General features: G+C 36.9%; 1 protein-coding gene across 1 annotated transcript in view; it reads right to left on the bottom strand.

The window, feature by feature from the left end:
* Window positions 1-26,332, bottom strand: part of MALRD1 (MAM and LDL receptor class A domain containing 1) — a gene marked incomplete at its 5' end in the record, with an annotated part of 744,051 nt that overhangs the window by 244,515 nt on the left and 473,204 nt on the right. Inside the window, one exon of the mRNA XM_080810106.1 lies at window positions 15,010-15,193. Within this exon, the coding sequence (XP_080666232.1) occupies window positions 15,010-15,193 (184 nt within the window). The remainder of the gene's footprint in view (window positions 1-15,009; window positions 15,194-26,332) is intronic.

Below are 26,332 nucleotides of genomic sequence, written 5' to 3'. Positions count from 1 at the left end.
CGGAATAAACCTAACCAAAGAGGTTAAAGATCTGTACTCGAGGAACTACAGAACACTCCTAAAAGAAATTGAAGAAGACACAAAAAGATGGAAGACCATTCCATGCTCTTGGATGGGAAGAATAAACATCGTTAAAATGTCTATACTGCCCAGAGCAATCTATACTTTTAATGCCATTCCGATCAAAATTCCACCAGTATTTTTCAAAGTGCTGGAGCAAATAATACTAAAATTTGTATGGAATCAGAAGAGACCCCGAATTGCTAAGGAAATGTTGAAAAACAAAAATAAAACTGGTGGCATCACGTTACCTGATTTCAAGCTTTACTACAAAGCTGTGATCACCAAGACAGCATGGTACTGGCATAAAAACAGACACATGGACCAGTGGAACAGAGTAGAGAGCCCAAATATGGACCCTCAACTCTATGGTCAAATAATCTTTGACAAAACAGGAAAAAATATCCAGTGGAAAAAAGACAGTCTCTTCAATAAATGGTGCTGGGAAAACTGGACAGCTATATGTAGAAGAATGAAACTTGACCATTCTCTTACACCGTACACAAAGATAAACTCGAAATGGATAAAAGACCTCAACGTGAGACAGGAATCCATCAGAATCCTCGAGGAGAACATAGGGAGTAACCTCTTTGATATCAGCCACAGCAACTTCTTTCAAGATATGTCTCCAAAGGCGAAGGAAACAAAGGCAAAGATGAACTTCTGGGACTTCATCAAGATAAAAAGCTTCTGCACAGCAAAAGAAACAGTCATCAAAACAAAGAGGCAACCCACGGAATGGGAGAAGATATTTGCAAATGACAGTACAGATAAAAGGTTGATATCCAGGATCTATAAAGAACTCCTCAAACTCAACACACACAAAACAGATAATCATATTAAAAAATGGGCAGAAGATATGAACAGACACTTCTCCAAGGAAGACATACAAATGGCTACCAGACACATGAAAAAATGTTCATCATCACTAGCCATCAGGGAGATTCAAATCAAAACCACATTGAGATACCACCTTACACCAGTTAGAATGGCCAAAATTAGCAAGACAGGAAACAACGTGTGTTGGGAGAGGATGTGGAGAAAGGGGAACCCTCTTACACTGCTGGTGGGAATGCAAACTGGTGCAGCCACTTTGGAGAACAGTGTGGAGATTCCTCAGGAAATTAAAAATAGATCTTCCCTATGACCCTGCAATTGCACTGCTGGGTATTTACCCCAAAGATACAGATGTAGTGAAAAGAAGGGCCATCTGTACCCCAATGTTTATAGCAGCAATGGCCACGGTCGCCAAACTGTGGAAAGAACCAAGATGCCCTTCAACGGATGAATGGATAAGGAAGATGTGGTCCATATACACTATGGAGTATTATGCCTCCATCAGAAAGGACGAATACCCAACTTTTGTAGCAACATGGACAGGACTGGAAGAGATTATGCTGAGTGAAATAAGTCAAACAGAGAAAGTCAAGTATCATATGGTTTCACTTATTGGTGGAGCATAACAAATAATATAGAGGACAAGGGTAGATGGAGAGGAGAAGGGAGTTGAGGGAAATTGGAAGGGGAGGTGAACCATGAGAGACTATGGACTCTGAAAAACAACCTGAGGGTTTTGAAGGGGCGGGGTGGGAGGGTGGGGGAACCAGGTGGTGGGTATTAGGGAGGGCACAGATTGCATGGAGCACTGGGTGTGGTGAAAAAACAATGAATACTGTTACGCTGAAAATAAATAAAAAATTTAAAAAATATATATATCTAGGCATAAAGCAGTCTTGGAAAGATGATCTCAAAATATACCAACAGTAGCAGATCAGTTAGTGAATAATAAAATGGTGAACTTCTTAATTTCATTTCTTTTTGGTTTTCTTTTTTTTTTTTAATAGTTCAACTAAGACATTTAGCTTTTGTATAGATTAAGAGAACCTTTAATACTTTGGACTATGCTTATACTTAAAGCAATTAAGAAAATGAAAGCATCACCCTACCAAATGAATTCCCATGAGTCCTTGATAATACGGATAATCACCTAATTCCATGTTTTAGTTTCCATCAGAGTAAGACAATTAAGAGAATTCTAATTAGCCACTAAGAAATAACAACTGAAAAGAAACTAGGGTGTTCCCCCAGTGCACAGCACAACAAACTAAAAAATAAAATAGTAGATCACAACACTAGGAAAGTAAAATGTACCAGAATATTGTAAAGAAAACAACAATAATGTTATGGTGAATTGTTCTTGGTAGGGCACTCTGGAGAAAGAAACAACAAAAAATATAAAGCATAATTAAAGTTAACAAAAATCTCTATGGTGATGGAGAAGTATGGCGCAAAGACATTTAAATATAAGCATTAAAATTAAAGATGAAAAACAGAAGAACAGGAGACCCACATTTTTAATCTCAGAGTGTTTCTTAAACTTAATGACAAAAGCAAACCTATAAAGTAAAACCTTCATTAAATTAAATTAAATTAAACAGAATTAAGCAAATGAAATGTTCTCAAAGTACTATAAACAATATGAAAAGACAATGAAAAGCAAGAGAATCGTATTTAGAATATATCTTAAAATAGAGAGTTTATACAGTTAGTGAAGAAAGAGCATGTCCAAATCAACATAAGAAAGCAAACAACTCAATTAAAAATCTTTGGCAAGGAAACTAATGGGCAAGTCTCAAAAGAAGAAATGTGAATGTGAATAAGGAACACACTGGTTTAAAAAGATTTAACCTCATTATTGATCGTATATATAAATTAAAACGCTGTATCAACTCACCTACTAAATTAGGAAAACTTATGGAAAAGGGAAACAATCTTGATGGAAAAGTGGGGGTTTAAGAACGGGTTAAGGGGCTATTATGGAGATGGGGGGGAGGATACGCCCAAGGATTGAGAGTCAACACGCAGGCACCTTAGCAGAGAGCATGTAGAGAAACAGAGCAAAGAACTGGGTGCTCCGAAGACAGGTGGGACATTATTCCTTTATTGAGTTTTTAATTTTAGATTATTTGAGACAGAGAGAACACAAGTGTGTGAGCATGAGGAGGGGGAAGGGTAGAGGGAGAGAGAGAGAAATTCTCAGGCAAACTCCCTGCTGAACACGGAGCCTGTCTTGGGACTCAGGGCTGGATCCCAGGATCTAGAGATCATGACCGGAGCCAAAATCAAGAGTTGGATGGTTAACCGACTTAGTCACCCAGACACCCAGACAATATACATTTAAAGTCATAATTCTGTATGTTCTTGGCTGAGAAGTTGCCTAGCAGGAAACTGTGGTAGGCTATTAGTTCCCTAAACAGATATCTGCTACCTTTTTCCTTAGTTTTGAATAAACACATGGCCTGGATTTCTTTATAGTTTGAACATGGATTCAAAATTAGGTTAATTAGTTATAAGTGAAATTGCTGTGCAACAGTTTTAAGGAAATCTTCTAAAGGACAGTTAGTATATGCTCTTTGTCTCTTTCTCCACCTTTTTTTTTTCCTGCCAGCTGGAAGGTAGACATAATGACCAGACGTAAAAGCACCCATCCTGAACTGTCATCTCCCCACAATTTTTTATACACCCTTCAACCACTGCTCTAGTCCCACTGCATATTCTAGGTCAGTTCATTGCTTTTTACCTATGCCATTAGACTAGCCATCTACTGAAATATTCATTTGTGTCCTATAATATCTGTTTGTAGAAAGTCTTATATTAATATTTGTTTAATGAATGATATAACATCCTAAGAATACATTGTCAGTGGACCCACAGTAGACTTGTTTACCTCACTCTCTTCATCTGATGATTCCCTCTCATACATATGGTTACAGAGCTTGGGTCCCAGTAGGCTTAGGTGTACAATATGTCCCTGCCATCGGACTACAGCTCTGATGAAGGTCATCTGACCCAAGATCAATCAGAGTCCTCTACCAGAGAATTTAGAAATATAACTAAAGAGTTTCTGCAGCAATGTTGTTAGGGCTCTTAAATCGTGAGGTGTAGTCATGTTTTCTGCCTATGCATGGTGAAGCAGAGAAAGCTGGTTCCGCAGGGTGAGGGAGTGAAACAGACGTGCAGACATGCAGTTAAGAGACAAGAGGCACAGAAAAAGCATGGCTCAAGTTCCCTCTTCAATCTTGGTTTCAGAATCTTCTTGAAGCTGGACTGTGTTCCTACTCTTGGCTTTCCTAAGATGCCTCCTATCCTTAAATAAACTCACTTTGTGTTTAATGCTATTGGCAATTAAACTAGACCCAATTAACCTAGAGACTTCCCAGAAATTATCATGAGAATGTATAAAGACCCAAAGACCAAAAAGTAAACTCGTGGAAAGAAATCCAAACCACACTTGGTTTCTTTTGCTGAGCTCCTTCCTGACCTTTGAGTCAATAATTTGAAACTCTGTATTTCCCAAATCTGCTGAGGCAACTTTCCAGACAACTTGTGTGACTTATTTTGCTCAAATCCTTCAAGAACGCATTCTGTATTAAATATCTTTATCCCCTCCTTAAAAAAAAATCATGCATGGGCTCGGTCTAGTTTGACCTTGGCACCCACTAATGTCCAGTAGTACTAGGTCCCTTCTACTATCTTGATTATTTCATAGGTAATCCATGTTTCTGTAGAACAATGAAGATTTTATGCAACTGATCGGGGCAGGGGGGGGAATTAGGTCACTACAACACAGAAGTTGTGCTGATTCCTCTATGATGCTCTTTACTAAAATAATGCCTTGTGCCACCAAGTAAGGAAACCAACACAGCTGAGCCAGAGAGCCAAGAAAATGCAGGGCTGTTCAGTATGCGTGTTATGCAGTATTCACTTTGCTTCTCCACATGTTCTCTTTTGCCAAGTACTTCTTTATCATAGAGTTATTCCAGTCTTCGGGCACTTTCCCCTTGTCTCCATTATTAAACAGCCTTACACATTTTTTAAACCACCTTTCCACCAAGATTTCTGGCTTCCCAACTTACTCCCTTTTTAAATACAGTAATATATTTTCTGAAAAGTTCTTCCATAAGGATTTTAAAATGTTTTATACTGTGCTAGTATTTTTATTACCATTATTATTATTTATATTAGTAGTATTTACGTTAGTTATCTCTGCCTCACATGGCCTGCCCCAATCCTATTTTCCCACAAGCCCTTTCCTTGTGTGATTATTCAAAATATGAGGTTTTTCAGAAACTCATATATCCCTCTGTGTATATGTGTATGTGTGTTCCATCAAATATGATAGATAAGAAAGTTTGTTTCTAGCCTTGGCTTAATATTTGTACACGTACATATATATGCAAATTTTATTAAAATCTACTTCTTTATATTTGATCCAACTGATATAAATTTCTTTTTTTTTTTTTAAAGATTTTATTTATTCATTTGACAGACAGAGATGACAAGTAGGCAGAGAAGCAGGCAGAGAGAGAGGAGGAAGCAGGCTCCCCACTGAGCAGAGAGCCTGATGCGGGGCTCAATCCTAGGACCCTGGGATCATGACCTGAGCCGAAGGCAGAGGCTTTAACCCACTGAGCCACCCAGGCACCCCCCAACTGATATAAATTTCTTGAGTGAAGTATACCTGTAGATTATATATGTTATATGTATTTGTACTAATGTTTCAGGACTGAAGAACATATCTTTGAAATGTGTAATGGAAAATTTATAAAAAAAACATGAATGTAAAATGGAAGTCTTGTTGATATGAATATTAATTTTGAATAAATAATTATTTAAACATAGTTCAGTAAAAAATGAGGTTCCGTATTGTCACAAATAGTCTGTGCAATGGTCTTCCCAACCAAGGTAACTGTGGAAATATTCACTGTAATGAAAACAAAAATTCTAATTAAAAACTAAACGAACTGAGGATAATGTTAGTATTTGAATTTACAGTAGCCTTCATTTGAACTTAGGGGTATTTCAAAGGCATTTAATCCTTACTGAAATGTATGCTTCAGCAATTACTTTTCCTTAATATTATGAATGAATGAAGTTATAGTTATATCATTGTGCTTAGATTATAATCAAGAATAATCACATTAACTATAATATTTAGTTTGTCACTGTGATATGATTATAATTATAGCTTTAAATATGGACTTTGTTGACACTGGAACACTAATCTTATCAACTATATTGAAAGATAAAGTAATATCTGATATTTCCCAGGTATGTAACAAATGATTTCAATATAACATTAAAGTAATTAGATCTATCAATGGCTTTAATTTTTTAAATTTGAAATAGCTGATTATGGATATAATAACTTCAACTGCACAGTCCTGTTTCTAAAAATATGGGCGTGTGACCAAGAACAAGAATCGATGCACTGATTTTACAAGAAGCAAATAACTTGGCTCTAAGGCTTATTGAAGAACAATGCTGTTGGTTGACCGTGACAATGAAGCCTCTCTCCTGAGGCCTGTCTCCAATCAATTCAAGCAATAAAGTAAAGTGAAGACTATAGCTGGCAATAACTGAAAGCAGAGGGTTGACGCCACAAGGACTCTTCACCCCCTGGCTCTGAATTTTGTGTAGTGTCAACTTTTTTCTCCTGACCACTTTCCCCACAAGGCTAGAGCAGGGTTGCTGAAAGCTCTTCTTAACATAGAGTATTAGATTCTGAAAGATAGGTATCCTTCTCCCTTATATCTTCAGTTTGGAAAAAACCTGCAAAGGATTGATAGCTTGGGTTGTGATTTCTTTTTGTTCATTAATTAAGCAACAACAATCCTCATGAGGTAACCTTGAAGACAACAAATGTATCTGCTTCAATACATTTGACAACCCAGTGTCAAATACAACCTTATATATGTTTACTACAATTCTGTAATAGCTCTAGCTGTAAAAATATTCCCTCTGTAATATAGGGGATATGACACATAACAAATAAACCCCAAATCTCAAAAACACCATTTCTGGAGGGTCACTTGCTATTCACATCTAAAATAAATTGGCAGAGGGACTTTTCTCTACCAATTCAGGAAAGACCAGGCAGGTGGAGACACAACCTTTGGAATATAAGGCCTCCTCTACCACAGCATCAGAAGGGAGACCTGGAGGGTTGTCTTCCAGCACGTAAATGCTTCAACCTGCAAGTGATGCTTTACTTTCTCAGAGCGCACTGACCACATCTTTTCACATGGATCCACTTACCCAAAAGGGTCTGGGAAACATGGAAAGAAATGGTGAGCGTTGGGTGTTATACACAACTAGTGAATTGTTGAACACTACATCAAAAACTAATGACGTGAGGTGCCTGAGTGGCTAAGTGGGTTAAGCCTCTGCCTTTGGCTCAGGTTATGATCCCAGGATTCTGGGATCGAGCCCCACATCGGGCTCTCTGCTTAGCGGGGAGCCTGCTTCCCCCCTTCTCTGCCTGCCTCTCTGCCTGCTTGTGATTCCTCTCTGCCAACAAAAAAAACAAAACAAACAAAAAAAAAACCTTAAAAAAAAAAAACTAACGACGTACTATATGTTGGCTAAACAAACATAATTAAAACAAACAAAAATGGATATTTTGCGAATAGTAAATAATATCTACAACAAACAATGATAGGTTTAAAAAAATTGTATTTTTTGTTCTTAAGTCCATGAACTGATATCACCACTCTTTTCCACCGATGAAGAATCAAAATTTTCAGATCAATAAAAATCAGTTACCTCTCATGATTTTAGTACTGCTACATGTTTTTATGGCTAATGATGGCTAAGGTTCTATGCTGTTAAGCATCAGTAAGGAAATCTACCTAGTTGGTATTAGTTACTGCAACCTCTGGGTACCTCAATTTTCTGGAGTTTTACTGAGGATTAGATTAAATATGATGGTGATGATTATGATGATAATCATATGTTTAGCATTTATTGAGTAGTTAAAGAGTTTCTGTTTAAACCTCTTGGCATATGTTAATTTGTTAAATCTATAAAAGTAGGTCTGGTTTTTACTGCCATAAAGATATGGAGGTAACAGAGTTGATAAGTATGTATTCAAGGTCACATGGCAAGTAAGTGGCAGCGACAAAACTGAAACCTAGGGAGACCGACTCCAGTTGGCCCGTTTAACTCCTGCACTGTAAGGAGATCAGAGCAGGCGTTTCTGATGACAAAGTTCTGAATGATGAGACCCACTGCTATCCCCACCCTTCATCCATCAATGTGCTTTCCTTCTGATAAATCTGCCTGGCTGGCCCAGAGGAACTCTTCACTGAGATGTTTGCATGGTTACCTCTTCTTTCATTTAAGGCTCTGCTCAACTGTAACCTTCAAAGAGATTGTTTCTTACCACTCTAATCAAGGTAATGATTCTACATAGCTTTTTCCCTATATAATTCATGGCATCTATTACCCCATGACACAGTATTACACATTACTCTGTTTATTATCTGCGTCTGCCACCAGAATGTAACTCAATGAAGGCAGAAACTTGCTCTGATCTGAATTTTCACACACATACCAAGATCTGAATAAATGGTTTCTATTAATCTGTCATTCCTTCCTTCATTTCTTCCTTCCTTCCTTCCTTCCTTTCTTCCATCCATCCATCTGGATTCATTCTTTATCTATACTTATATTATACAGAGCTACAAATCATCTAACTATCAGTTATTAAAAATAAGTGGCTTTTAATTATTTCATTAAGGTGAGATGTTCAATTACTATTATTTTTTTACTCACTGCCATCTTTTTTTTTTTTTTTCTTTTTTCCAACGTATACCTTAAAAGAAAATTATGTGAGGGGCGCCTGGGTGACTCAGTGGGTTAAAGCCTCTACCTTTGACTCCTGTCATGCCAGGGTCCTGGATCGAGCCCCACATTGGGCTCTCTGCTCGGCAGGGAGCCTGCTTCCCCCTCCCCTCTCTGCCTGCCTCTCTGCCTGCTTGTGATCTCTCCCTGTCAAATAAATAAATAAAATCTTTAAAAAAATGTAATTAAAAAAAAGAAAATTATGTGAGATCTAAAAGCAACACTTGGAGCACTCATATGTTGAGCAGAAGTACAGCTTTTCATCTAAACTAAGTGACAAAGGTTAAGTTTCGAAGGCAAACTCTACAGACATCTGTTTATAGATTTATGTATTCGTGAACTTTATAGGGAGCAATCACTGTTTTGTGATCTCCCCAGTTCAATTTGAATCCAGAGTAATGCTGCACTGAAATCATTATCATCAAGCCACTATTTTTCACTCCAGAACAATTACTGTTTAAAGGACACTTAGGAGTCATACATACAGTTTTTGAGGGGAAAAACAAAAGGTGTGAAAGAGTAAGCCTTTTCAGTTTATGTGTGAAGACAATGCACCAGACAGCTAAAATTATAATGACGCTGGCTTCCCTTATTTTATCCCCAAACTATTACCCTCCCTTCACATTTAGGATTATTTGGGAAGCATGATTATATTTTGTTCTGTATTAATTTAGAGAAAGACAGAGTAGCTACTGTGCTACTGTCTACTTAGAAGATTTTATTGACTTCTGGAAGCATTTTCTATTCTCTAAATTATTCCTTCCTTTTCCCTAAACTCAAATCTAGTCATCCTTCAATTGAATCTTCTAGATGTTTTAGTGGAAAAGGCAACATCTCACACTATTATTGGCTTCCACCCTAAGGGACCAGGCTAAGGGACCAGGCTTACGAGTTTCTTGGAAACAGTTCACAGAACAGTCCAGGAAATATAAGGCACAGGGGGCATGTGGGGAAGGGGAGGAAGTGCTGGGAGTCAAGGCAGGGGCACTGAAAGGGGAAATGGAAAATCAATGAAGCCAAACACTGCGTAACATGTGCATCTCAGCCCTGTTCCGAGGAGATGTGCACAGTACGTTGCACAGAGTTTTCCGCAGCCCAGGCAATCGATACACATTTGCTGAACAAGTGAACAGAAGAGAACCAGATCTTGAACAATGATATAAAAGTGTTGTGTCTACAACAATTATCAAGTCTTTTGTTCTTGCTCTTCCTTTATACTTTTAGCTAACAAATATTCAGGGTTTACTGTGTATATATATTCCTCAAAGGAATATATATATATATTCCTCAAAGCGCTTTGCATGAAGGAAATGATTTAGTTGTAAGAGCTCCCCGGATGGAAGCAGTTTTATTATCTCATAGCTGAGGAAAGTGAGACAAAGGAGGATCATGTGACTTGCCTAAAACCACAGCGCGGACTCCAAGAGTGTAACCTAGGATTTGCACCTAATGGTTTTGCAGAACTGGGCTACCAACAACTGACATAAATGCTACTTGGTATTCATAGTAAATGCAGTAAGTACCAGCTGAATGATGGTCCTTAATAAATAATACTCTCTTTGAAAAATGAGTGACCATTTAAATTTAGAATTGACACTTTGATAATTACAATGATGGACTATTTCATTCCTGTCTATATAAATTCCAGTCCTACATGCCTCTTCTATAGGATGATAGTTGCACTTTATAAGATTTTTATTAAATAAAACAACATTTTAAATCAACATGAATTTAAAAAGAGGAGATAACGAGTTCCTAATCTGTCACTTATTTTTCCATGAATAAGCTATTTGCTTCCTTGTTAACTTGCCCAAAAAGGAGATATGCTTCTTAATGTGTCCCTGGACAGACTGAAGACTATGCCCATGCCTTATTTTTCTTTTTAGAAAAATACAATAGATTTGACAGTAAATTGAAGATAGTACGGTGATGTATTCAGAATGCAAAGAAATAAAAAAATACACACAGCTTTATGTCGGTCATGTACTAAATATTATCTAATAAATTGAGTTGTAAGTTTTTGAATGGAAAATAAAAAGTAACTATGGAGCTCAAATAGCTTCCTTATTTGCAGGTAAAGTAGATAACCACCAAATAAAAATAGAAATACATGGAAATCATATATATCCTCCACCTTCTTCCACATTCACATTTCATCAATTTTAAACTTTGTTCCCAATTATTCCAAACTTTTAAAAATATGCATAGATTCCAGGGTTGTCAGACAGTTCTAGGAAAATCTCAGAGTCCATTATGATCCTGTCATTCTGCAAATGTGAAAAGTGAAGCTCTATAATGACACGGAGAAAGTTAAAGGATTTGTGTTAAACCCCTGAAAATGGTTATTAGTGTATAGTAACCAACATAAATCTATATAATCTATATAAATCTATAAAAACATATGGTACCTTGTTTTTTGAGATTTTCTGGCTCTGTCCCCATCCCCTACTTTGATGTGGGTCTTCCCTCTCCTTCATCTGTCCCTAGTCTACTCCATTTTGATTGCACTCCCAGTGCTGTGCCCGTTAATGTTTTGCTTCGCTGGGTTTATGAATGGGAACCGCTGAAATGGAAGGGGATCGTGATGGATCAAGCTTGAGAGTTCATGGTGTCAACGGCTCCGACCCCACAGAACTTCCCGCAGAGCTCTGGACCCATTCATTGCATAGGTTTTAGCTGCCCTTCTCAAACCACATGACTGAGTTTCCCAGTGAGTATCTGTTGGCTCTCTCATGATTCTCCTGCCTTTTCCTTTACAGACATAAACAACACACAGGTCTTGTGGCTATTGGTGGTTTATCCCTATTTGCTTATATACTGGCTTTTGTAGGGATGCCTTTGCACTTAATTTTGTTGTCTATGTTTTCTGTGATTTACTGACTTTGCTAACTAGGTGCTCTGAGTGTTTTGATGTGAGAACTTGGGAAAACCCAAAAACCACTCTGCATCATCACTACCATGTTTCCATAATTCTCCCTGCTTTTATACATATTTTAAACAACTTCATTGTGTTATAATTTGGAATTTACATACCATTAAGGTCACCTGTATTTTGTTTACAATTTAATGTCTTTTGTATATTTATGCAGTTGTGCAACAACTGCTATAAAAAATGTAGAATATTTCATCATCCTACACAGAAATGGCATGTTCCTTAATGGTTACTCCTCAGCCCTTTTTTCCTTCAGCCCTATGGAACCACTAATCTACTTTCTGTCTTTACACATCTGCCTGTTATGGATATTTCATATATTTTTATTTATAAAAATATTTATAATTTTAATTATAAAAATATTTATAATATATCTATATATTTAATATAGTAATATAATATCAATATATTTATATATTTATAATTATAATTATAAAAATATTTATAATATATTCATATTTCATATAAATGGTATCACATAAAATATGGTCTTTTGCTATCGGTAGTATGGGACAGAAAAATAAATATGATGTAATGTTTTAAGTTCTTCACCTCAAATGGCTAACAGCAACAATTCCATGACAGACTTTATGACAATGTGTTTGCATATGATTTGAAGTTGGCTACCTGGTGCAGGGCAATAAAACACCAACTGAGAACATGGTCATGGTCAATAGGAACGGTGACAACTATAACAATAAAATGTGACGTACAAATTTTACTATGTGTCAAGACTCTTCTCAGCACTTCACATATATTAACAGATTTAATATTCACAGGAAGTTATGATGGAAGTACTATCGTTATCGTCCCCATTTTATTGATAAGGAAACTGAGGCAAACTAAAATAAAGTCACCCAAACTAGTAAGTGGAAAAGCTGATTACACACCCAGATAGTTAGACTCAAGTCTCTTTTAAATTTTTCTTTTTGAGAGAGAGAGAGTGGTTGAGTGAGAGGGAAGAGAGAGAATCTCAAGCAGACCCCTGCTAAGCACGGAGCCCAATCTCACAACCCTGAGATCATGACCTAAGCCAAAATCAAGAGTCGGACGCTTAACCAACTGAGCCACCCAGGTGTCCCATAAGACTCCTTGTTCTTTTCTTTTCATTCTTTCTTTCTTTCTTTTTTTTTTTTTTTTTTAAGATTTATTTTATCTTAGAGAGACAAAGAGAGAGTTCGAGGTGGGGGGTGGGAAGCAGAGTGACAGGAAGAGGGAGAGAAGCAGACTCCTCACTGACGGGGGAGACTGAGCAGGGCAGGAGCTCGATCTCAGCACCCTGAGATCATGACCTGAGCTGAAATCAAGAGTCAGATGCTTAATTAACTGAGCCACCCAGGCGTCACAAGACTCCTTGTTCTTAACAACTGTTCTATAGCGCCTTTCTGATTTGGGGGTGTTTAGTTAAATGCCATTCTCTTCTAAATTGGTGATAGTGCCAAACAGCTTAGGGTAACAAATTCTGAGTAATACTAACATTTTACTGGCATGTAGGTTAAACCTAAGGAGACACCCAGGTGGTAGCTGGGTCCTTAAGCATCTGCCTTTGGCTCAGGTCATGAACCCAGCATCAAGGGATCAAGCCCCACATCAGGCTTCCTGCAGGAAGTCTGCTTCTCCCTCAGCCTCTCCCCCTGCTTGTGTTCCCTCTCTCACTGTCTCTGTCAAATAAACAAAAACAACTTAAAAAAGAAAAACCTAAAGAAACAAAATAATCATTGTCTTTTAGTTTCATAGGTATTCTTGCACACTTTGTAATAATGCTTTTTTTCTTCTATCTTAACTAAAACATAATTTGAAAACCTTCATTATCTGTAGGAGATTGGGCTTTAACTGCTTTTTAATAAAGCAATGGCTACTTTGTCCTAAAACATATTTGATACACAACTGACCATGTTCAAGTACAACTGGTCACGATTTGCCTCTTTATTTCCAAGACACAGAAAGAACTATAGGCCTAAAAAGTACTTTATCACTAAACATAAGATATTAAAGTATTTCTCAGTAGGCTGAGCATTGATTATAATCATGTAAATTCTCACAGGACTTCATAAGAATGGGGGAAAAAAACAGTGTAAACTCCTCCACAAAACTGGCAAAGTTGGAATAATAATGCTCGGATATCTTCCCTGAATCAGCCCATCTAATAATCATTCTGCCTCCCTGAAGAGGAAAGGAATCTCTTCTGTTCAATAAAAACTTCTTTCTTTCAAAAAGCTTAGAAAAAAACGTTCTGGAGATTTTTTTTTTTTTAAGTTGCCAGAATCATTCATAGATTGAAGAACTAACTATAATGGAAATACAGCATATCATGAGGAAGGTGACTAGAGAAGAACTGAAGAAGCTCTTTCTTCTAGAACAAACGCCTATCTTCTAAGATACATCTTCATGACTATATGTCCAGAGTCTCATTTTCTATTGTCCAGAACCCTCTCCCAAACATCTCCACACCCAAATCCTGTCCCTTTCTTGACATGAAGACCCGGAGCTCTGCGTTCCCTACATCATCTGGGATCTTTGAAGCTGCCTTGCTCATAAAAAGAGCAGATGCGGCAACATCACCAAATACCGAATCACATTTATGAACTGCCTCCGTGAAAAGATACTTTAATGTAAGAGCAATAATAAAATTAAATAGCACTCAAGTTTAGCTCTCGGTCCCAGGAGCTCGCCTCCAAGACAATCAGTGCAGAATTCGTTGGCAGCGTCATTCACATGGCGCTGTTTTGGAAATCAGATGGAATAGTGCCTCGGAAAAAACTTTGCCAGTATATTTGTAATTATTTTTGACACTTTCTGGGTAGTTTTGTAAAGAAAATCTAAGTACAGTTATACTTCACACATTTGGAAGTGAGATAAATGAGAGCAAAATTTTTCAAGTTGCTGCTCACTTGCTGAAGCAGCATTTTAAATACCCAAAGCCTTGCTCTCAATTAAAGTCCGGGTTGAATTTATTTCTCCTATTTCAACTAAGTTATGGCTTTCTACCAATTTTTTTTTTATTGGTTCATTTTAAATTAATTTAGATAAATGTATGTAAATGTTAGGCATGCACTTATATTGTGTTGAAAAATAAATGCAAAGGGAAATACTTCTGCATGTCAGGGGATGGTCTGAAGGAAGAAAGGAATTAAATGCTTGTGTATTTGTGGGAGGGAGAAGCTATCTCCCCTTAACATGGAAGTTCAACTATTATGAAATGATCCCTTTCAACAGATTTGTATGCATGTATCAAATAGATGTCAGCAGAACATTTTGTAAATGAGAAGTAAAGATGAAAATGCCTAGATTATGAAAGTTGTTCCAAAAAGAAGTGATTTCCAGAAACTTACCAGTCATGCAGTTTTTAAATTCAACGTCATCAACTGCCGCTCCTCCTCCCAGATCCCTGGTTCTGATGCCTTGGAATATGACTTCAAAATTCCTTAGCTTTCCTAGCAGGATGGTAGCTTTTTGCCAATGCTCACCAGAGTTCTGCTCAGGTTCTTGCCATACTTTTGACAGTCCTTTCTCTGTCTGCAGTAGAGAAATAAACACAAAAGAAGAAACAAAGCCAATCCCTTAGAACAGAAGCATTTGATTAGGGAAAACGGATTAAAAAACAAACCCTGGAACTCTGATACTATCCGTGATGCACCCGACCTCAGCGAAAGCGAGGCATGTTAGTCTACTACAGTGTTTCCTAGCAGCACCGATAAATCTGTTTGGGTATTTTCAGAGACACTACTATTTAGAAGTAGCTCACTCAGTTCTTTCCACCTCTCCTCTGCATGCACACGAAATCCTCGATATCTCATGGGATCTGAACATTTTATAGAAACCCGGGATTATAGTTTGGGATGCTCCCCCAACCTTCTACTCATATTCTGAGTGGAAATAATTTACATAGGGGAAGAGAAGAAATGAGATGGAAGGAGGAATACGTGGGAGGAATCACTGTCCCTGACGGATATAAAAAAAGGGATTGTGAAGTGAGCTATGGTGGCAAAGTGATGATTTCTAAGATCAGCAGGATTTCAAAAATCCTACTAATATATTATTTTGGCTATCTAAAAAATTCTAGTATAATATGACGGATCACTCTTCAGTTATAAAGGAAAAATTAATTTTCTAAAACACTCATGTAAGTATCTCCTCCATATGTTTAAAGTTGATTTTCATTCCTCTTTGATCTTCTAGACCTAGTTCCTCCCGAGAATTAGATGTTTTAATAAATCATGATGACGGCCACATTGCAAAGAAAGAGAAATAAATAAACTATATATTTGCTATATATAGCATTATAAATATATATACTTGCTATGTATGTTATTATAAATATATGCACATCTATGTTTATGTTTATGGTTAGTTCCCAATAACTAATATCTCAGGATCAATTATTTTGTTTTCATAACAAATTAACAACAGTAACTACAAAACCTTTGTGTCTGAAGCTTGTAATCAAACCGTGGAATCAAGGGGAATACTGAGGGGAATGGCAGCCAGAAAATCAAGCAAGCTGTTCCAACAGATTTATCGCATGCAACTGTGAAATACATAATTTACAGGTATTTTTTTTAATATAAGCTGAAGAAAAAGAGAAATATTGGAAAAAGGATCCAAACGAATTACATTTCTACAGGTTCAAGCTTTTAGGGTACTAATGTTGATAAATATGGCTGACACCTTGTTGTGCTGAGGGAGACACAATCAAACAGTTCTTCCTTGGCTGAATTACAAAGAAAGTGGAGTCTCATATTAGTTAACCCAAACTTAACTTTGCAAAACAACTAATGGTGTCTAGATAGATTTCTGAACAGCCTTTCCCCTCCCAGAGACTCATGTAACTTTTGCCTTGAAGGGGATGGGAAATTCACACCTAATTAATAGAATTTTATATCCTTCTGATGACTAAAGAAGCGAAGCCTTTTTCAAGGTTAATCTTCGACTGTCAGTGATGTTGTAGTGATGTGGAATCAAAGAAATGATTACTTAAACTAAAGATTAAAGTAGAGGGGGCCTGTCTGACACATAACAACATAACAGGCATGGATATTGATAAAGTTTGTCTTAATTTACAAACTTAACTCACTTTGCTAATATTTTCTACTAATCTACTTCTGAAGTTTCTAGAACCACTCATTAACTGTGACAAGCCCCCAATGGGTTTTCAACAAATACCATCACAGAAGGTTGTGTGATCACTTTAATCAAAAACATAAAAACCATTTCTTCAATCTTACAACTGACCTTCTGGTGAAAAAGAGATTTGAACAATATATCCATTATCATTTTATGTAATAAGAAAAGAAAACAAGGGTGAATTCTTTTGAAAACCAACCATGGATCAACCTAATGGCAGGTGACAGTAGAATATCTAATATATTTACTATCATTCCTCTTTAAATATATGAAATCTTTTCCCCATAATTTCCAAAATTATGCATCTAAATGTAAAATGGGAGGTTTATTTGCTTATTGGCTTATCTGTCCATTCATTCATATATTCGGCAAACATTTGATGTTCACATGTACTATGTTAGATACGAGGAATAAAAAGGTGGAAAAAAAAAGAGAGAGAGAGAGTCTCACTGTGGAGGTAATAATCTAATATGAGAAAGTCATAAAAATAAATTACTAGAAAAGTTATATAAATATAGATTATATTTATTTTTCTTATATATGCCAATATACATCAGAACAATTTTTCAAAAAGTAGTTATACGCTAATCTAATTTTTGTTCCACATACACTGTTGCTTTATTTACTTAATATTCTGATTTTCCGTTCTTTCTAAGTTGACAAAAGGAAAAACCTCTTAATTTCAACTCATGACTCTGCCACTGGCCAAGGACATATCTCTCACATTCATCCATATGGATGTTAAACTATCCCAAGAACCCAAGGTAACAAACGTATGAAAAGTGACTGACCACACTAATAATAGTAAAAATAGACATTAGTTCAATAATAATTAAATTATAGAAATTGAAGGAATACTCTCTTCTTATAATTTAACCATTTACCTAACTTTTAACTGATTTCCATGTATTATGCATATTGACTCTTTATTTTATATATTGTGTATTTGTTCTGGCAATGTATTTGCCCTCATACTTTTTTTTTTTTAGTATTTTATTTATTTGACAGAGAAAGAAACAGCCAGACAGGGAACACAAGCAGGGGGAGTGGGAGAGGGAGATGAAGGCTTCCCTCTGAGCAGGGAGCTTGGTGTAGGGCTCGACGCCAGGTGCTGGGATCATGATCTGATCCAAAGGCAGATGCTTAAGGACTGAGCCACCCAGGGAACCCTGCCCTCATACTTTATGTCAGTGTTTACCTTTTGTGTCATGAAAAGAAAAGAAGTAAGAAATACTAAAACTCAGCTTCCATCCCCAAACCAAAGGCTGAGCAGAGCCTAGGACCCCTTCTTCCAAGACATTTTCAAATGAAGGAAAACAAAGAGAATTTGCTACCAGTTGACATAACTTAAATGAATGGCTAATGGAGTTTCTTCAAGCATAAAAGAGAGGATAAAAGAATAAACCTTGGAATAATTATCAAGAAGGGATTTAAAAAACAGCTAAAATATGAGTAAAGACAATAAACTTTTCTTGTGTTCTTGAATTTATTTTTGATGGTTGAAGAAAAATCAAAACACCATCTCATATGGTTTTCAAAGTATATAAAGCAAATAATTAAGGCATAAATACTATAAGTGCAAGAGGGTAAAGACATAAAGGGAAGTAAAGTTGCTACACTGGAGTTGATTAAGTCTTAATGTTGCATTTTAGTAGGTCACATTTTCATCCTCAATTTTTTTTGTTCTTCAGGTTTTCTCATACATTCAGTCTCCCAAATGAATTTTAGAATAATTTAATGAATAGCTGAAACTTTAAATGTTGAATTATTTTTACCCTGAGATATCTTTTAGTTTTTTACTTATTCAGGACTCTTTATGTCACTTACTAAAACTTGTCTTTTTAATAAATAAGTTACATACTTATTATAACATTTATTTCCAAATATATGGCAATGTGTGTTACAGTGGTGAGTGGGAGACAGGCAAAGGGCTGGCCTTCTGCCTTTCCCTGAATCACCAGAGACAGCAACTCATATTACTATACTATGAGTTCATAGGCCAAAGTTACTAGGCTCCCAGGGGCCAAATAACTATTAAAAGATGACAGTAAGTGCAGAGTCAAGATGGCGGAGGGGTAACAGACTGAGATGACATCAGGTCACAGAAGTTCAGTTAGATAGTTACCTAACCATTCTGAACACCTACAAATCCAACAGGAGATCAAAGAGAAGAAGAGCAGCAATTCTAGAAACAGAAAATCAACCACTTTCTGAGAGGTAGGACGTGTGGAGAAGTGAATCCGAAGCGATGGGAAGATAGTCCATGGGTGGAGGGGCCGGCTCCCGGCAAGCAGTGGAGCAATAGAGCACAAAATCATAACTTTAAAAAGTCTGCTCCACTGAGGGACATCTCTCCAAAGGCTAAGCAGGGGTGGAGCCCTCGCTGGGAGAGTGTGGTCTCAGGTCCCGTGAGGTCACAGAAAGATCAGGGGTGTCTGAGTGTAGCAGAGCTCATAGGTATTACAGCAGGGAACCCAGCTACAGAGACAGGGTTGTGGAGTGAGCTCTCACCACAGGATTACTGTGATCCATAGCACAATCAGGCCACTGTTCTTTGAGCAGGGGTCCCAAAAGTGGCAGATCTGGGAAGAGCCACAGGAAGAGCAGAGTGTCAGGAATCTGCTGGGGTTGGAGACTCCAAGTGGGGCCATGCACCAGAGACAGAAACGCTCAGTCACAGGCTGGGTGAGCTTGGAGCACAGCCAGAGACCAGGGAGACAGGGGTGATTGAGTGCTTTTCTCCGAGGGCGCACTGAGGAGTGGGGCCCCAAGCTCTCAGCTCCTCTGGGCCAGAGATTGGGAGGCCACCATTTGCATTCCCGTCCTCCAGAGCTCTATGTAAAGCTTTCAGGGAACAAAAGCTCCCGAGAGCAAACTCAAGCAGATTACTTAGCCCGGTCCCTGGCAAGGACAGCATAATTCTACTTCAGACAAAGACATTTAAGAATCACTACACAGAAGATCAGCAAGACTATCCACCCAGGACCAAGCTCACCGATCACAAACAGTGGAATTCCAGAGGAGAGGAAAGCAAAGCATAGAACTCATGGCTTTCTCCCCATGATTCTTTAATCTTGCAAAGTTAATTAAATTTTTTTAATTTTACTTTTTTTTATTTTAATTTTTTTAACTTTTCCTCTTCCCTCTTTTAACATTTTTTAACTAGTTTACCTTCACAATAACTTTCTAAAAAAAAAAAAAAAAACTTTTTAAACCTTCATTATTATAGTCATATTTTATCCTTCATTGTATCTAACTTTATTTTTGTATACATATCAGGTTTTTCTTCCAAAAAATTTTGGAACACAACTTTTACTAATAGATCAAAATATACCCTAAATCTATTACAGGGATTTGTTCTAGTCTCCAGCCTGAGCAAATTTTCTCCACTTTCTTTTTCTTTCTTTCCCAACCAACTTATCAATTCCTTTTTTAGAATTTTTTAAAAAATTTTTTCATCTTTACAGTCATATTCCACCCTGTCATTGTGTTTACCCTTATTTCTATATATATATATATATATATGTGTATATATATATATATATATATGTTCTTCTTTCTTTAAAATTTTGGGAGGTAGTTTCTTCTAAGAGACCAAAATACACCCAAAATCAAGTGGGTGGCTCTGTTATATTCACCAGTCTAATATATATATATATATACATACACACATACATAGAAATCATTTACAAAATTTTTTTAAAAAAACTTTTTACCCCCTTTCTTCTCTCCCCAGTTTGAGGTCTCTTCTGATTTGGTTAGCATACATATTTCTAGGGACTTTGCCACCCTTTTAGTATTTTATTCTCTTGTCCATACATTCTTACCTGGATAAAATGAGAAGGCAGAAAAACTCACCACAAAAAAAAAAAAAAAAAAAAGGTAGTACCAAAAGGTTAGGGACATAATCAATGAGGACATTGGTAATAAGTCAGATCTAGAGTTCAGAATGATGATTCTCAAGGTGCTAGAGGGCTCCTAAAAGGCATGGAAGATATTAGAGAAACCCTCCCTGGAGAAATAACAGCGCTTTCTGAAGAAATAAAAGAAACTAAAATCTAACTAACCTGAAATTTAAAAAAGCTATTAATGAGGTGCAATAAAAAATGGAGGCAATTACTGCTAGGATAAATGAAGGACAAGAGAGAATTAGTGCTACAGAGACCAAATGATGGAGAATAAAGAAGCTGAGCAAAAGAGAGACAAACAACTACTGGACCATGAGGGTAGAATTTGAGAGATAAGTAATACCATAAGACAAAACAACATTAGAATAATTGGGATTCCAGAAGAAGAAGAAACAGAGAGAGGGGCAGGAGGTATATTGGAGAGAATTATTGTAGAGAATTTCCCTATTATGGCAAAGGGAACAAGTTTCAAAATACAGGAGGTGCAGGGAACCCCCCCCCAAAATCAATAAGAATATGTCCACACCCCGTCATCCAATAGTAAAATTTACAAGTCTTAGTGACAAATAGAAAATGCTGAAACCAGCCCGGAACAAGAAGTCTGTAACATACAATGGTAAAAATATTAGATTGGCAGCAGAGTTATCCACAGAGACCTGGCAGGCCAGAAAGAACTGGCATGATATATTCAGAACACTAAACAAGAAAAACATGCAGCCAAGACTACTATATCCAGCTAGGCTATCATTGAAAATAGAAGGAGAGATAAAAAGCTTCCAGGACAAACAAAAAGAATTTGTAAACACCAAACCAGCTCTACAGGAAATATTGAAAGGGGTCCTCTAAGCAAAGAGAGAGGCTAAAAGTAACAGACCAGAAAGGAACACAGACAATATACAGTAACAGTCACCTTATAGGCAATACAATGGCAATAAATTCATATCTCTGAAGAGTTATGCTGAATGTAAATGGGCTAAATGCCCCAATCAAAAGTCACAGGGTATCAGAATGGATAAAAAAATAAAACCCATCAATATGCTGTCTACCAGAAACTCATTTTAGACCCAAAGACACCTCCAGATTTAAACTGAGGGGATGGAAAACAATGTACCATGCTAATGGACATCAAAAGAAAGCTGGGGTGGCAATCCTTATATTAGATCAATTAGATTTTAAGCCAAAGACCATAATAAGAGATGAGGAAGGACACTATATCATACTCAAAGGGTCTGTCCAACAAGAAGATATAACAATTTTAAATATCTATGCCCCTAACATGGGGGCAGCCAAATATATAAACCAATTAATAACAACATCAAAGAAACACATCGACCATAATACAATAATAGTAGGTGACTCTAACGTCTTCCTCACTGAAATGGATAGATCATCCAAGCAAAAGATCAACAAGGAAATAAAGACCTTAAATGATATACTGGACGAGAAAGGTATCACAGATATATTCAGAACATTCCATCCCAAAGCAACAGAATACACATTCTTCTCTAGTGCACATGGAACATTCTCCAGAATAGATCCCATCCTGGATCACAAATCAGGTCTCAACCGAAACCAAAAGACTGGGATCATTGCCTGCATATTTTCAGACCACAATGCTCTGAAGCCAGAACTCAATAACAACAGGAAATTTGGAAAGAACTCAAATACATGGAGGCTAAAGAGCATCCTACTAAAGAATGAATGGGTCAACAAGGAAATTAAAGAAGAATTAAAAAAATTCATGGAAACAAATTATAATGAAAACACAACAGTTCAAAATCTGTGGGACACAGCAAAGGCAGTCCTGAGAGGAAAATATATATCAATACAAGCCTTTCTCAAGAAACAAGAAAGGTCTCAAATACACAACTTAACCCCACACTTAAAGGAGCCGGAGAAAGAACAGCAAAGAAAGCCTAAACCCAGCAAGAGAAGAGAAATAAGAAAGGTCAGAGCAGAAATCAATGAAATAGAAACACACACACACACACACACACACACACAAAACAACAACAAAACAATAACAACAAAAATACCGTAGAACAAACCAATGAAACTAGGCTAGGAGCTAGTTCTTTGAAAAAATTAATAAGATTGATAAACCCCTGGCCAGACTTATCAAAAAGAAAAGAGAAAGGACCCAAATAAATAAAATGAAATGAAAGAGGGAAGATCACAATCAACACCAAAGAAATACAGACAATTTTAAGAACATATCATGAGCAACTATACACAAGCAAATTTGAGAATCTGAAAGAAATGAATGCATTCCTAGAGACATATAAACTACTACAACCAAACCACGAAGAAATAGAAAACCTGAACAGACCCATAACCAGTAAGGAGATTGAAACAGTCATCAAAAATCTCCCAACAAACAAGAGCCCAGGTTCAGGCGGCTTCCCAGGGGATTTCTACCAAGCATGTAAAGAAGAATTAATTCCTATTCTCCTGAAACTGTTCCAAAAAATAGAAATGTAAGGAAAACTTCCAAACTCATTCTACGAGGCCAGCACTGATACTGGCCATGATACTAAATCCAGAGACCCCATCAAAAAAGAGAATAACAGACCAACATCCTTGATGAACACATATGCAAAAATTCTCACCAAAATACTGGCCAATAGGATCCAACAGTACATTAAAAGGATTATTCACCACGACCAAGTGGGATTTATTCCAGGCCTGCAAGGTTCGTTCAACATCCGCAAATCCATCAATGTGATACAATATATTAATGAAAAAAAGAACAAGAACCATATGATACTTTCAACAGATGCTGAAAAAGCATTTGACAAAGTACAGCATCCATTCCTGATCAAAACTCTTCAAAGTGTAGGGACAGAGGGTACATACCTCAATATCATCAAAGCCATCTATGAAAAACTCACAGCGAATATCACTCTCAATGGAGAAAAACTGAGAGCTTTTCTGCTAAGGTCAGGAACATGGCAGGGATGTCCATTATCACCACTGCTACTCAACATAGTACTAGAAGTCCTAGCCTCAGCAATCAGACAACAAAAAGAAATTAAAGGCATCCAAATCGGCAAAGAAGTTTTCAAACTCTCACTCTTTGCAGATGATATGATACTATATGTGGAAAACCCAAAAGACTCCACTCTAAATCTGCTAGAACTTGTACAGGAATTCAGTAAAGTGTCAGGATATAAAATCAATGCACAGAAATCAGTTGCATTTCTCTACACCAACAGGACAGAAGAAAGAGAAATTAAGGAGTCAACCCCATTTACAATTGCACCCAAAAGGATAAGATACCTAGGAATAAACCTAACCAAAGAGGCAAAGAATCTACACTCAGAGAACTATAAAGTATTCATCAAAGAAATTGAGGAAGACACAAAGAAATGGAAAAACATTCCATGCTCATGGATTGGAAGAACAAATATTGTGAAAATGTCTATGCTACCTAAAGCAATCTACACATTTAATGCAATCCCTATCAAAACCCCACCCATTTTTTTTCAAAGAAATGGAACAAATAATCCTAAAATTTATATAGAACCAGAAAAGACCTCGAATAGCCAAAGGAATATTGAAAAAGAAAGCGAAAGTTGGTGGCATCACAATTCCAGACTTCAAGCTCTACTACAAAGCTGTCATCATCAAGACAGTATGGAACTGGCACAAAAACAGACACATAGTTCAATGGAACAGAATAGAGAGCCCAGAAATAGACCCTCAACTCTATGGTCAACTAATCTTCAACAAAGCAGGAAAGAATATCCAATGGAAAAAAGACAGTCTCTTCAACAAATGGTGTTGGGAAAATTGGACAGCCACATGCAGAAAAATGAAACCGGACCACTTCCTTACACCACACATGAAAATAGACTCAAAATGTATGAAGGACCTCAATGTGAGAAAGGAATCCACCAAAATCCTTGAGGAGAACACAGGCAGCAACCTCTTTGACCTCAGTCACAGCAACTTCTTCCTGGAAATACCACCAACAGCAAGGGAAGCAAGCGTAAAAATGAACTAATGGGACTTCATCAAGACCAATAGCTTTTGCACAGCAAAGGAAACAAGTCAACAAAACCAAAAGACAACTGACAGAATGGGAGAAAATATTTGCAAACAACATATCAGATAAAGGGCTAGTATCCAAAATCTACAAAGAACTTATCAAACTCAACACCCAAAGAACAAATAATCCAATCAAGAAATGGGCAGAGGACATGAACAGACATTTCTGCAAAGAAGACATTCAGATGGCCAACAGACACATGAAAATGTGCTCCTCATCACTTGGCACCAGGGAAATACAAATCAATACCACAATGAGATACCACCTCACACCAGTCAGAATGGCTAAAATTAACAAGTCAGGGAATGACAGATGCTGGCGAGGATGCGGAGAGAGGGGAACCCTCTTACACTGTTAGTGGGAATGCAAGCTGGTGCAACAACTCTGGGCAACAGCATGGAGTTTCCTCAAAAAGTTGAAAATAGAGCTACCCTATAACCCAGCAATTGCATTACTGGGTATTTACACTAAAGATACAAATGTAGTGATCCGAAAAGGCACATGCACCTGAATGTTTATAGCAGCAATGTCCACAATAGCCAAACTATGGAAAGAATCTAGATGTCCATCAACAGATGAATGGATAAAGAAGAGGTGGTGTATATATACACAATGGAATACTATTCAGCCATCAAAAGAAATGAAATATTGCCTTTTGTGACAATGTGGGTGGAACTAGAGGGTATTAAGCTTAGTGAAAGAGTCAGTCAGAGAAAGACAATTATCACATGATCTCCCTGATATGAGGAAGTTGAGAGGCAACGTGGGGGGTTTGGGGGATAGGGAAGGAAAAAACAACACAAGATGGGATCAGGAGGGAGACAAATCATAAGAGACTCTTAATCTCACAAAACAATCTGAGGGTTGCCTGGGAGAGAGGAGGCTAGGGAGAGGGTAGTTTGGCTATGGACATTGGGGAGGGTATGTGCTATGGTGAGTGCTATGAAGTGTGTAAGCCTGATGATTCACAAACCTGTACCCCTGGGGCTAATAATACATTATATGTTAATAAGAAAAGATAATAATAAACTAAACAACATATAACATCTAAAGGGAAATTTAAGAAAACAGATGAAATCAGAGTTTTAGCACTGGGTTTTATATGGAAGTACTGGATGACTATATTGTACACCTGAAGCTAATATTATACTGCATATTAACTAACTGGAATTTAAATAAAAACTTAAACAATACATTAGAGACAAAAATAAAGGTTTTACGCATACAGCTAGAAGAGAAGCAATGATATACCAATATAAAATAAAACAGGAAATCTTGAACATAAATAAATAGAAATATTGGGTAAGAAAAATATAGTATGTTCATATAGAACAAAATAGGTATAAAAACAGAAGAATGGTTACCACTGGAAAATGAATTAATGAGTAGAAAGATTCTGATTCCTAAACTTTCAGAGGAGTCAGCAGAAAAAGGAGGAGTAGGAAATTTAAAATATCTAAAGGATATTTTAAGTTTAAAAATAGAAAGGCCTATATATGGATAAAAGGAGTTCCACAAAGATTAAGAAATAAGAAAAGAAAGGGACACATAAAAATATTAAAGACAATATTT

This window comes from Martes martes (genome assembly GCF_963455335.1).
Source record: "Martes martes genome assembly, chromosome: 8".
NCBI lineage: Eukaryota > Metazoa > Chordata > Mammalia > Carnivora > Mustelidae > Martes > Martes martes.
Note: the sequence above shows the minus strand (reverse complement) of the source record. Positions and strands in the feature narration are given on the sequence as shown.